General features: G+C 38.5%; 1 protein-coding gene across 6 annotated transcripts in view; it reads left to right on the top strand.

Moving 5' to 3' along the window:
- Positions 1 to 2,984, top strand: part of PAAF1 (proteasomal ATPase associated factor 1) — a 61,206-nt gene extending 58,222 nt beyond the window's left edge. For all 6 annotated transcript variants that reach the window (XR_011967402.1, XM_072610890.1, XM_072610891.1 and 3 more), the window contains one exon: positions 2,436 to 2,984. Coding sequence is in view for 5 of the 6 variants with exons in the window: in XM_072610890.1 (XP_072466991.1) it covers positions 2,436 to 2,513 (78 nt within the window). In the remaining variant the exon portion in view is untranslated. The remainder of the gene's footprint in view (positions 1 to 2,435) is intronic.
- The last annotated feature ends 11,261 nt before the right edge of the window (positions 2,985 to 14,245 follow it).

Here is a 14,245-nt window from a genome sequence, read left to right as displayed (position 1 = left end):
CTTTAAATGCTATCCAAGGAGTTTATACTGGAATTTATGAAATGGGGGTTGACATGGTCACATCTGTGGTTTAAGAAAACCCTTTGATTGCCAGAGGGGAGAGACTGAAGGCAGGGAGACCAATTAGGAAGTTATTGAAAGAATCAAGGTGGGAGACAATAAAAGCCTGAACTAAGATATTAGTTTTGTGAGAAGGTAACGTAAGCAAGTGATACTGTGGAACTAGAAATGACAAAATTTGTCATTTGGCAATGATTAGATAAGTAGAGTGAGGGAGATTGAAGGACAACATCAAGATTGTAAACCAGGATAAATGGAAGGATGGTGGTACTCTTAATAGGTACCACCTTTTAATAGGTTTTTAATAGGAAAGTTTGGAGGAAGATTTGTTGCAAAAGATAAGGAATTTTGTTTTAGACTTATTGTGTTTAAAGTATCTATAAGACACTCCATATGAAAAGTGTAATAAGAGGTTGGTTACATGGGATCTGAACTCAGGAGAAAACTAGGACTAAATAGATAGATAGATAATTGACCCCATCGAAACTGGTAAGGCCACCAAGTAAGGAGAAAAGAGAAGAGCACCCTGAGCTGATACTTAAGGGATTCCTGCAGTTAGGGGATATGGCATGTTTGATGATCTAACAAAAGAAATCTAGGAGTGGTCACAAATGAGAACCAAGAGAGAACAATGTTGCCAAAATTCCAAGAAGAGCATCTAAAAAGGGAATGTGGTCAACAGTGATAAATGCTTAAGAAGGATGAGAATTGAGAGTAGGACGTTGGCTTTGTCAATTAAGAGATCATTGGTATACCTTGGAAAGAGCAGTTTGATTGATTAAATCAGAAGCTTAATTGCGAAGGATTTAAAAGCAAGTGACAGGAGAAGCAATGGAGAAACCCAAGCAAAACACTGAGAAGTGAGGGAAGAGCAGGAGCAATTAAAATGACTTTTTCTAGGGGTAAGCTGTGAAAAAAGAGGAGAGTTGGGGAGGGCAGAGCTGAGATGACAGAGCTAGAAGATGTCTTGCTAGGTTGAATTCTTATCAGGAAAGCCAAATAAATCATTTTTTCAGGCTTAGGGAGCTGGACAGAGAGGTATAAAGACAATGAAGAGAGGGCTATTAAGAGCATGCAGTGGTTATGGGAGGTATCATTCCAGCCCTTGGGGACTAAAAGAGACCCCAGGGGGTCCTTGAACAAATGCCTGGTGCAAGAACAGGTGGTATCTGGCAGTTCTACTGCTACCACCCAGTGCAGAGAAGAGCAGGTATAAGTACTGGCCCTTGTATATTGAGCACAAAACAAGTTCTGGGAAGTATATGGCAGCTGTGAATGTCTCAATCCCAGGAGCAGAGGACAACATCCCACACCAGAGGGTGTTGTCAGTTTAGTTTCTCTGAACCTTCAGACCCTCTCCCAGCTAGCCAGTAATGATTGAATCATAGAAGTCTACTGAAATTCCCAATCAGAAATAAGCCAATAGACCCAAACTCACACCAGGAAAACACTAAACAGACCTTCCACCAAATTACATACATCACTTTGGACTCACTGAAAACTTTCAGGCCCTGACTAGAGCTTTGAAAGCTGCAGAAGGATGTAAGAGGACAGAAATTCTTTATTTTAGCTCTGTTTATGTTGATGCTCCCTCAAATACCCCAACTTCTCAATTCTTCAGTCTATTTAATTCCTGTGGCCAAATAGATTGAAGAATTGTTATCGTCCCCCCCATAGGGCCATTAAAAGGAATGCCCTTTGTAAACAAAAAACACAGCAGAAATATACAGCTGATTGCGCCATAAGAAATGATGAACAGGAAGACTGCAGGGAGGCCTGGAAGGACTTATATGATCTGATGCTGAGTGAAAGGAGCAGAACCAGAAGAACTTTGTGCACAGCAACGACCACAGTGTGCGAGAGTTTTTTTCTGGTAGACTTGGAACTTCATAATAACACAAGAACTTTAAAAAAATAATAATTCCCAATGGTTTTCTAAGGCAAAACACCTTCCACACTCAGAGAAAGAACTGTGGATTTCATTTGCAGAATGTAGTAGATCTTGTTTGTATGTGTGTGTGTGTGTGTGTGTGTGTGTGTATATTATGTTTTGATGTGTTATATGATTTTTTCCATTTATTTTATTTCGTCTATACAGCATTACTATAGTGAAAATGTATTCCATAGGAAAGTATGTGTAGATCATATGTAGAATTGTATGGTGTCTTGGGGAGGGAGGGGGGTGGGGGGGTAGGAAGGGGGGTAAAAATATAAGCTTTTTGGTAGTGATTGTAGAACATTAAAAATAAATAAATAAAAATAAGCACAGGGAAAAAAAAAAGAAATACACAGCTGTTGGGCTGGTGGAGTGACTGTGTTGGGAAGAAATAGTAGAATTCCAGCTTCCTTATGAGTTATAAATGCTTGTTTTTTAGGTGTCCACATGGGAGAAGCAGATCTACACCTGTTGTCGAGATGGTCTTGTGCGCCGATATCAGCTCTCTGACCTCTGATAATTCAAAGAGCTGAATGACTGGGTCAGAAACCAGAATCCTTCATCACCAGGGAGCTGGGACCCCATTGGCCTCATTAGGACCATAGACCCTTTACCCTGGGCACACACAGCATGCTAGGGCTCTGTTCACAGGGCCAGAAAGACCCAAATACTGTCCGCCTTGTGACCTTTGACTTGTTTCAGCCCCCACAGAGAGCCACTTGGATCTGACCAAACATGTAATTTCTGTCAGCATTAGCATCCACTCCTCCTTTCCCCTGAACCACAGTCAGCACATCCCCATTCCCTCTATTCAACAGTTAACATGACCCCAGGGATGCAGAAGGGGAGCCCCTCTCTGCAGGACTTGGTTCACTATGTGTGTGCAGTTCAGTTTTCTGAGGCATCAAGTCCATTGAATGTGCCTGTGGAACCAGAGAGTCAAAGCCAGCCCCGCAGAAAGGAAATAAAGGAGAAGCATTTGAAGACATGAGGAGAAATCTTGTTTCATGTTTTTCTGCAAGATCTGTTATGACTTTAAAGCTGACAAGCACAGTGGTTTTAGATTTGGAGCTGGAGGTACCTGGGTTCCAATCCCAGAAATTCTTATTAGTTGTGTGGCTTCGGGCAAGTTCCGTCCTTTGTCTGGGTTGTACTTTTCCTTATCTGTAAAATAAGGGCTTAGATTACATGACCAGTCAATCAGACACTAAACATTTAAGTTCTTTCTGTATACAAGCATGGCTAGGGACTAGGGATACCAAAAAAAACCCAAAAAACAACAAAACTGTTTTTAGTCTCAAGGAGTTTACATTCCACAGAGAGAGATAGCTTGTATGTAAATAAATATATACAAAATGAGTGTTTTGGGAGAAGCACTAGCAGTTAGAAGGGTCAGGGCAGGCTTCCTATAGAAAGTAGTGTTTGAGTTGAGCTTTGCAGGAAACTAGGGATTTTGACAGGTGGAGATGAGAAAATGAATTCTAGGTAAGGGGAACAGCCTGTACAGAGATAGGAGATGGAGTGTCATGTGAGGAATGGGAAGAAGATGTGTTGGAGCCAAAAAGAGCATTAAAGAAAGTAATACATATTAAACCTAGGGAGGCAGGCTGGAATTATGTGTGAAGAGCTGTAAATGCTTAACACAAGGAGTTTGTATTTGATCTTAGAAGTAAAGAGAACCATTGTCATTTCTTCAGCATGGAAATGACATGGTCAGATTTTAATGTTAGCAGTGTCACCTTGGAAGCTTTGTAGAGGATGAATTAGAAGAGCAGTGGAGGAAGGGAGAACAATTAGGAGGCTATTGTAATGGTTTAAGAAAAAGGTGATGGTAACCTGAGCTAACTTGGTATTATGAAGGTAGCATCAACAAGACTTGGCAATTAACTGCTAAATAGTAAAACCCATGACCTTAATCTCAAATGCTCTCAAATCTAACAAATGAGGAACCAAGGATCTAAATGCAGATGCATATTTGACCTGATGGGTATTAAAGGGTCAGAGGGTGGGGGGTGAGGAGGGTAGATTAGCTAACAAATCAGTCAATGAGCTCTTAGCACAATGAGAAATTGTGCTAATAAGCACTGGGGATACAAAGAAAGGTTAGAGACAGTCACTATTCTCAAGGAGCTCATAGATAGTATGCAAACTGCTATAAACAGATAAGGTATAGACAGAATGTATTGGAAATAGAGGGAAGGCACTGTTATCATTAAAGGATAGTAGGGAAGTCTTCTTGCATAAGGTGGAATTGTAGCTGAGGCTTGAAGGAAGTCAGAGAAATTGAGGTGGAGATGAGTAGGGACAATGTTCCAAGGAATGGGAGACAGCAAGTGAAAATGCCTGGAGTCAGGAAATGCCATGTGTAGTAGGAGAAACAGCAAGGCAACGAGTGTCACTGCATCACAGAGTATGTGGAAGAAATTAAGTAGGAAGAGACAAGGTTATGGAGGGCTTTCTTTAAAAGCCAACCAGAGGCTTTATAGTTGATCCTTGAGGCAATAGGAAGCCACTGGAGTTTATTGAATAGGTGGTCAAACTTGTACTTTAGGAGGATGAATTGGAGTGGAGAATGATGTATATTGGGGACAATTGAGTCAGGGAGACTCACTAACAGGCTATAATAGTCTAAATGTGAGGACATGAAGGCCTGCACTAGGGTGGTTACAGTGTTAGAGGAGAGAGGGAGGCATTTACTAGCGATGTTGTGAAGACAGGAAAGACAGGTGTAAGCAACAAATTAGCTATGGGCAGTAAGAGAGACTGGCGTATCTGAGTCAGAATGCTCACAAACATCAACATACGTTTGATGAAAATGATGGAGAAATTCAGAAGCTGTTAAACAAGAAACGTGAACTGCACAGCTGGACAGCTCATCGGTCTCTAAGAAGGCAGCATTTAATTCCATCAAAAGTAAAGTGTAAACAAAGCTTAGAGAGATGCAGGATTCTTGACTCAGTAAGAAGGCAAATGAGATTCAATTTTACAGTAACAACAACAATCCAAAGAACTTCTACAGTGCCCTGAAGACTATGGGCCAAAGACATTTGTTGCATGTCAGTTACTCAGTGCTGAATGAACCACACTAATCAGTAATAAGGAAGTGATCCTAGAGATATGAGCCAAACACTTCTACAGTGTACTCAACAAATTGTTAACAACCAGTGCTGAAGCCATTGACTGTATGCTTTGAGTTGTAGACAATCCCTCTCTAGCCAAACTTCCAGCTGAAGAAGAGGCATCAAATGCCTTCAGGCTCCTCTTAAGTGGCAAAGCCCCTGACATTGATTCTATCCCAGTAGAGAACTACAAGGCAAGGGGTCTGCTGATCATACTGACTGAAGTCTTCTGGATTATACGACAAGAGGAAGTTATCCCCTGGGAGGTCAAGGATGCCTCCATTGTCCATCTTTATAAAGGTTGGTTGTTGTCCTTAGTTTTCTAAGAGGACCAAAATGACATAACCACGATAGAGCGAAGTTTCAGTGTGTCCAACTGTGGCTGATACAATATGAGCTTGGAATGCTCTACCACAGGTTAGGCACAGATAGTCCATATGAATTTCTGGGATGGACACTCCAAATTTGCACATTCTACGTTTACTTTGGGCAGTCTCAATTGTACTTTGCTTATGGAGCACAGCACCCTTTCTTATCTGGGCACACTGCTGAGCGGTGCTGTGCCAGTGTCTCCCACGTTGCACAGTCAAATCCAAAATTCTTGTGAGAGCTTGAAAATGTCCTTGTATCACTTCTTCTGACCACCATGTGAGACCTCCATAAAATAATCTTTTTGGCAAGCGTACATTTTGCATTCAAACAATGTGGCTAGCCCGTTAGAGTTGCGCTCTCTGAAGCATAGTTTGAATGCTTGGCAGTTCAGCTCGAGCAAGGACTTTAGTGTCTGGTACCTTATCCTGCAGGTGATTCTCAGAATCTTCTAAGACAGTTCAAATTGAAGGATTCAGTTTCCTGACATGGCACTGGTAGCCTTTCCTTTATAAAGGAAAAGATAATAGGTTGACCTGTGACAGGTCCAGGGGAGTCTGTCATTGCTCACAAAATTCTTGCCAGAGTCCTCTTTAATCATCTGCCTAAGAGCCAGTGTAGCTTCAGAAAGGGCCGAGCAACGAGGACGTAGTGTTTGCTGCCTGACAACTCCAGCAGAAATGCCAAGAGCACACCAAATGTCTATACACAACATTTGTTGACCTGAACATGGCCTTTGATACTGTCAGTCATTAAGGCTTATAGATGATTATGGTGGAATGTAGTTGCTTGGAGAAGTTGATCAGAATTGTACTCCAGTTTCATGGTGACATGCTTGCATGTGTTCTGGATGAAGGATGATGCTGTCACATTTTCCCATTCACCAGGGGAGTGAAGCAGGGCTGTGTGCTTGCTCCCATGCTTTTTAGCATAATATTTTGTGTAATGTTGTCAGTGCCTTCAACAAGGACAAAAACAGCATCAAGGTCAGCTACTGAACTGATAGTAAATTGTTTTCCTTGAAAAAACTAGAAGCCAAGACCAAAGAGAAGAGAGAGTTGGTGTGTAACTTTTTGTTTGTTTGTTTGTTTTTGTTTTTCATTCAGTGCACACCCTGAGGTTGAGATGTGACAAAATATAAAATTGATTTTCTGGCTCTTGTGCTAATTTGGGCTTGACAACACTAAGGAAACAGGTCCTTTACCAGTTGCCACAACACCAACCATACATGGAATCATTGGTCACAGTAAATGGGGATATTTTGCATTCTGTGGATAAGTTCACTTACCTTGGCAATGTACTTTCCAGGGATATCCATATAGATGATGAGGTTGATGTATGCATTGCCAGATCTAGCTCAGCATTTAGAAGACTCCAAAAGAAAGTGTGGGAGTGAAGTTTCAGTTTGCCTACCAGACTGAAGGTCTACAGAGGTATTGTGCTGACTTCACTGTTGTACGCCTGTGAAAGCTGGACAGTCTGTCAGTGCTATGCCAGGAAACTGAACTGCTTCCACTTTAATTGTCTTAGGAGGATTCTGAATATTACCAGGCTACATAAAATACCAGACTCTGAGAACTTCTCAGCGTTCAAACACTTCTACAGAGAGCTCAACTCAGATGGTTTGGTTATGTAGTCTGAGTGCCAAAAAATGCTCATCTAAAAGACTATTTTAGGGAAAACTTGCACAAGGCAAACTTTCACATGATGGTCAGAAGAAGTGGTACAAGGACACTCCCAAGGTATCCAGATAACTTTAGCATCAGTTGTGAGACATAGGAGACACTGGCACAGGACTGCCCAATGTGGCATACCCACAGTAAAGAAAATGCTGTACTCCACGAGAAAAGCAGAATTGCAGTAATACAGAGGAAATGCGAACTGTGCAAATCCAGAGACACTTCCATTCCATATGTTCATTCCAGACTACTTGTGCCTGGCCTATAGTTGAGCCTTCTGAACACATTTGGATTGATTAGCCACAACAGAACAACATTGTGATGTCATTGGTCCTCTTTAAAACAAAGGATGAACAACAAGCTATGGGGAGAGAGAGGAGTTGAAGTTGACACCTAGGTTGTGAGTCTTGGTGACTGGGAGGATGGTGATTTCCTCTAAAGTTATAGAAAAGGTAGAAAAGAGGAGTGTTTTGGTGAAAAGACAATAAATTCAGTTTGGGATACGTTCAGTTGAGCCTCCTGTGCTCTTCAAAAGTCATAGAAGACAAAGGGGAACAGTTCTTTGACAGGCTTCCTCTGGAATTGATATATCCAGTTTTCCCAAGCTCTCATCACTCCTAGTCAATGGGTGCAGAAGCTTGTGTCCTTTGTCATCTCTACACCAGAGCAACAGTGCTAATGCAGACCGTGACTTTTATAGGAAGGGGCAAATTGTCACTGGCATGCCTAACAGACATCCCCAGGCAAGGAGATGTAAGGGATTGGTTAATACATGAGGTCCTCATGGGGCATGAAAGTTTTCATGTATAGAAGAATTCAAAATTTCAGATAATTGCCATCACATATTACTGTTAGAGGGCACTTTCCCCTCCTCCCTTTGGAGTGGATGAAATTGATTTCCCTTCTCTTATAATTTCTGCCTCAGATCCTCCTCTTGTGATGCTCAGAAGCTGGAGAAAACCCACAGGTTCTTGATGTGAATCGACTTCTAGGTTTGGAGATTATAAAATTAGCTCAGGAGGGTTTTAATCTAGGGCAATGATCTCTGCACCATGTACCTTTTGTTTTCTAAGAGTTAGAAAGCTTTAAAATATATTACTAATCAAATACAATTCCCAAATTATATTAAAAATAAAATTAACAAAATTCATAGCATTCTGAACCTGATAACAGACTGGAAAGCAGATAAGCCAGTTAACACTATCAACAAAAACTCCAAATCAGGACACAGTTAAAACTATCTTTTATCTTGAAAACTTTTATAAAAAATTGCAAATCAAATCTAAAAATCAAAATTTAAAAGAGAAACAACAATGTAAATTATTGCATATAGCAAAAAAACAGAAGGGAGAAACAAAGATGAGGGTAAATTCATCATTGTTCCAGTGTTTTTCCCAAATAGTCATAACTTAGTCACTCATTATTGGATTCTTTTAATAAGCAGCAAACCGGGGAAAAGTTAAAAGTTCTAACCACTACAAAGCTTAGATCCAGTTTCCTAAAAAGCATCCTCCACGTGTTCTGGCTGTTACTGCTGTAGGACTCTCCATATACTTGTCTCTCCAGAGATTTAAAAGCTGCTACCCTAATGGAAAATGCTGCACACAGTCTTGTGACAGCTTTGTCACTTCTCAAGCTAGGAAGAAGCACATCTTCAAGAGTCTTTAATAATTTAGTTCCCCTTAAAAAGTAATCAATCCAGGCCTTACTATAATGACTCTTACACAGACTAGAGCAGAAAGAGCAGATGTGTCTAGAGTAGTGTTTTCCAAATTTTTCTTTGATTATGTACCCTTCTAAGTAAAAAACAAAATGAGTATGCACTCCCAATATGCAGATTTACTTATTTTTAAATTTAAACATGTGCTAATGTATCATTATACACATTACAAAATTTGTAAAAAGAAAAAATTGGTTCTTTTAAAAGAATGAAATAGAGATGAAAAAATAATTGATCCTAGAGTTAATAGAGGAGATGTGACATAGGGTGGAGGCTGGCCCAGAGTCCATGTGGATGAAACACCAGTGGTGGGAGTAGGGACAGAATCAGCAGCAGCTTTGGGAGCTTTCAAACCAGAGATCGTAAGGGGACCTAGCAACTGGTCAGAAAGAGAATACAGAGTACCCCTGTGCTAGCACTGGACACAGGATCAGACATTGGCAACTCTATTGCCTACACCCACTTATGGGTCTTAGTTCAAGGGCAGAGAAGAACACTTTTGGTCAAGAGGGAGTGGAAGCCCTGAAGTATCAAATCTCGTCCCAAGGAAGGAGGGCCCTGAGAATAAATATTGATTGCAATCCCAAGGGATCAAGGCCCCTTTCTGGGTAAGGATCAGAATACATATCAAGAGAGCAGTGACCACACCTCTGGCCAGATCACACCACCCTGGAAGCACAGAAAACTTCCAATTCTTAAGAACTAGCTCGAAAACAGCAATGCACAAAAGCCTGAAGCTTGACACAGTGCCCCTCCTCTCCCCTCCCCCATGCCAGGAATAGAATTCAACATTAACATAAAGTTCCAAATCAAGAAATAGGGTGGAAAAATGAGCAAACAACAGTAACAAAAAAGAACCAGACCATAAAAAGCTATTATGGTGACAAGATTAAGACACAAACTTAGAAGACTATAAAACCAAAACAGCAACAAGTAAAGTCTCAACAAAAAAAAAAAATGGTTATTGGACACAACCCCAACAAGAATTCTTGGAATAGCTAAAAAATGATTTTCAAACTCAAATAAGAATGGTAGAGGAAAAATTAGGTAAAGAAACGAAATCAAAGAAAATTATGGAAGGACAATGAACAACCTAGCAAAAGAGGCATAAAAAATGCTGAATAACACTTTAAACAACAGAATTGGCCAAATGGAAAAGTATAAAAGCCCACTGAAGAAAATAATTCCTTAAAAATTAGAATGGGGTAAGTGGAAGCTGGTGACTCCATGAGACATCAAGAAACAATAAAACAAAGTCAGAAGAATGAAAATATAGGGAAAACATATGACACATAAAAAAAAAACTGACCTGGAAAATAGATTGAGGTGAAATAACAATTATTGGATTACCAGAAAGCCATGATCAAAGAAAGAGTTTAGACTCATATTTCAAGAAATTATCAAGGAATACTGCCCCAATATCCTACAAGCACAGGGTAAAATAGAAATTGAATAAATCCACTAGTCATTTCCTTAAAGAGATTCCAAAATGAAAACTCTCAGGAATATTCTAGCCAAATTCTAGAACTCCCAGATCAAAAAGAAAATACCTCAAGGGGCCAGAAAGAAATCATTCAAATACTCTGGAGGCACAGTCAGGATTACACAAGACTAAGCAGCTACCATATTAAAGGAGAGGAGGGCTTGGAATATGACATTTTGAAAGACAAAAAAGCTAGGATTACAACCAAGAATACCCAGCAAAACAGTATAACCTTTCAGGAGGAAAATGGATATTTAATGAAAGAGAGAACATTTAAGCATTCCTAATGAGAAAACTAGAGCTGAACAGAAAATTTGACTTTCAAAAATAAGACTCAAGAGAAACATAAAAAGGTAAACATGAAAGAGAAATCATAAGAGACTCAATAATTGTTTAACCTTTCTATATGGGAAGATGATACATGTATCTTCTAAACAGTTTATCGTTATTAGACCAGTTAAAAGGATTCTACATAGCAAAAGTGTGTGGGGGTGAGTCAATTATGTTTGGATGATGAAAAAAAGGACAAGAAAAGAGGAATACCCTAGTGGAAGAGGGAAAGGAGAAGAATGGAAAAAATCCAACACCCATTCTTATTAAAAACACTGGAAAGCATAGGAATCAATGGAGCCTTAAAAGGATAAGCAGTAACTATCTAAAACCAAGAGCAAGCTTTATCTATAATGGGATAAATTAGAAGTAATTAGTAAGATCAGCAGCAAGGATGTCTATTATCACCACTACTGTTCAGCATTGTGCTAGAAATTCTAGCTATGAAAAAGAAGAGAAAAAAGGAATAAAAACTGATAATGAGGAAACAAAACCATCACTCTTAGCAGCTGATATGATAGTATACTTAGAGAACCCTAGAGAATTGACTAAAAACTAGTTGAAACAATTAACTTCAGCAAAATTACAGAATTTAAAATAAACCACGTAAATCATCAGCATTTCTATATAGTACCAACAAAACTCTACAGGAAGAGATAGAAAAATTTCATTTAAAATAACTACTAACATTATAAAATCTACCTGCTAAAATAAGCCTAGGGCTTATATGAACACAATTACAAAACACTTTTCACATAAAGACAGATTTTAACAATTGGGTAGGCTGAGACAATATAAGAAAAGTGACAATTTTACCTAAGTTAATTTACTCATTCAGTACTATACCAATTAAATTACCAAATAATTATTTTGTAGAGCTAGAAAAAATAGTAACAATTCATCTGAAAGAACAAAAGGTCAAGAATATCAAAGGAATCAATGAAAAAAATGTTAAGATAGGCAGTCTAGCAGTTACAAGATTTCAAAGTATATTACACAGCAGTAATCATCAAAACAGTCTGGTATTAGCTAAGAAAGAATGGTGGATCAGTGGAATAGATTAGGTGCACAATACAAAGTAGTAAGTAACCATAGTAATCTAGTGTTTGTTAAACCAAAGATCCAAGCTTTTGGGTAAGAATTCAACACGTGACAAGAATTGCTGGGAAGACTGGAAGGCAGTTTGGCAGAAACTAGGAAATGGATAGTGTGCTGGGCCTGGAGTCAGGAAGTCTCACCTTTGTTAGTTCAAATCTGACCTCTTAACTTAACCCTGTTTACCTCAGTTTCCTCATCTATAAAATGAGCTGGAGAAGAAAATGGCAAACTACTCCAGTATCTTTGCTGAGAAAACCCCAAATAGGGTCACAAAGAGTTAGACATGACTGAAAAATGACTAAGCTAAACTAGGCATAGACCAATATCTTGTATTGTATACCAAAATAAAGTAAAAATGGATAAATGATTTAGACATAAATAAGTTAATTAGAGGAATATGGAAAAATGTACTTGTCATATCTATGGGTAAGGGAAAGGTTTATGGCCAAACAAAAGATAGAAAGGATTACAGGAAGTAAAATAGATAATTTTTAGAAATGAAATTAGAAAGCTTTTACACAAGCAAAATGAATGCAGCCAAAATTAGAAGGAAAACAGGAAAATGGGAAAATGCTTTCAGTAGACTTCTTTGATAAAGACCTAATTTCTCAAATATGTAAGGAAATAAGGCAGTTTGATAAAAATAGCCATTTCCCAGTTGATAAAAGGTCAAAGAATATGAAGTCAGTTTAAAAGAAATCAAAGTTATAGTCTTATGAAAAAATGCTCTAAATCACTATTGATTAAGAGAAATGTACACTAAAACAATTCAAATATCACCTCACACCTGTCAGATTGGCTAACATGACAGAAAAGGAAAATGACAGATGTTGGAAAGAATATGAAAAAATTGGGATGCTAAGGCACTATTGGTGGAGTTATGAAATGGTCTAACCATTCTGGAGAATAGTTTGAAACTATCCGCAGAGGGCTATAAAACTGGGCATACCCTTTGACCCAACACTACTACTTTTAAGTCTGTATCTCAAAGAACTCAGAGAAAAGGGGGGAAAGAACCTATTTGTACAAATATATTTATAGCAGTTCTTTATGTGATGGAAAAGAATTGGAATTGAGGGGATGCCCATCAATTGGGGAATGGCACAACAAGTTATGGTTTATGATTGTGATGGAATACTATTATGCTATAAGAAATGACAAAAAGGATGGTTTCATAAAAACCTGAGAAGTCTTATATGAGTCCATGCAAAGTGAAGTGAGCAGAACCAGGAGAACAATGTACATAGTAATAGCAACATTGTAAGGATAATCAACTATAAAAGCTATTTAGCTATTTATATTTGTATAAATATATTTATAATTTATAAATATATTATTTATATATGCAAATATATTTTATATATTATATAAATATATAACATATAAATATATTTGTATTTAAATATAATATAAATATATAAATATATTTATATTTAGCTATTCTGATAAAGACAATAATCTAAGACAATTCCAAAGGACCCATGATGAAAAATGCTGTCCACTTCCAGAGAGAGAACTGATGAACTCTAATTGCAGATTGAAGCATACTTTTTTACTTTATTTTTATTGTTTTATTTTGTTTGTGTTTTCTTTTGCAACATGGCTAATATGGAAATATGCTTTGCATGAGAAAAAGAGGACCTTCTCTCTCCACTCCCAAGTGTTATTAGGATTATCACACACACACACACACACACACACACACACACACACACACACATATAAATATTTTCTCATCTTCACAACAGTCGTGTGAGATAAATTTGAAAATTGTCTCCATTTTACATATGAGGAACCTGATGGTTAGAAGTTGTGATTTATTGGTGGCTACACAGCTAGAAAGCATCAAAAACAGTTGTTAAAATTCAAGTGTTTTTACTGTATGTGCCTTGCAAATTCTGTGCCTAAGACTTAAGACAACTTAGAACTCCCTCCAAAGTATTAGACTTTTCCCAGGGAGATATACAATCCAAGAGAATACAAAGATATGTAGGGGAATACAGATGCACAGAGAAAGCTATCCAGAACAGCAGAAACTATCCTATCTCCCTTTAGAGCTGCACTGCCCTCCCACAGAAGCATTCCCTAACTCTCCTGCTTGGATCTGGGTTTGAATCTCAGCAATGCCACTTTTTACATATATGATGACCTTGGGCACTGAAGCTTCCTGGGACTCAGTTTCCTCATATGTAAAATTTGGAGCTGAACCTGATTATCTTGCAGGTCTCTTCCAGGTCTAGATCTATCATTTCTAATGCCAATAGAACTAATTCTATAGCCACAGTTCAAGGATCATGGAACCCAATAAGGGCCTGATATCCTCGTTAGGTCTATTAAGGCTATTGGTAGCATCTCACTTCCTGCTGTCACAACTCAATTGTCCTTTCTTCTATGATAGTAATAAAATCCTGAAATGTTCAAAAACCCAAGGAAAAATCTTATACTTAGATG

Source organism: Notamacropus eugenii, chromosome 5 (assembly GCF_028372415.1).
Source record: "Notamacropus eugenii isolate mMacEug1 chromosome 5, mMacEug1.pri_v2, whole genome shotgun sequence".
NCBI classification, from domain to species: domain Eukaryota; kingdom Metazoa; phylum Chordata; class Mammalia; order Diprotodontia; family Macropodidae; genus Notamacropus; species Notamacropus eugenii.
The sequence above is the reverse complement of the archived record's forward strand: the minus strand, read 5'-3'. Positions and strand labels throughout refer to the sequence as shown.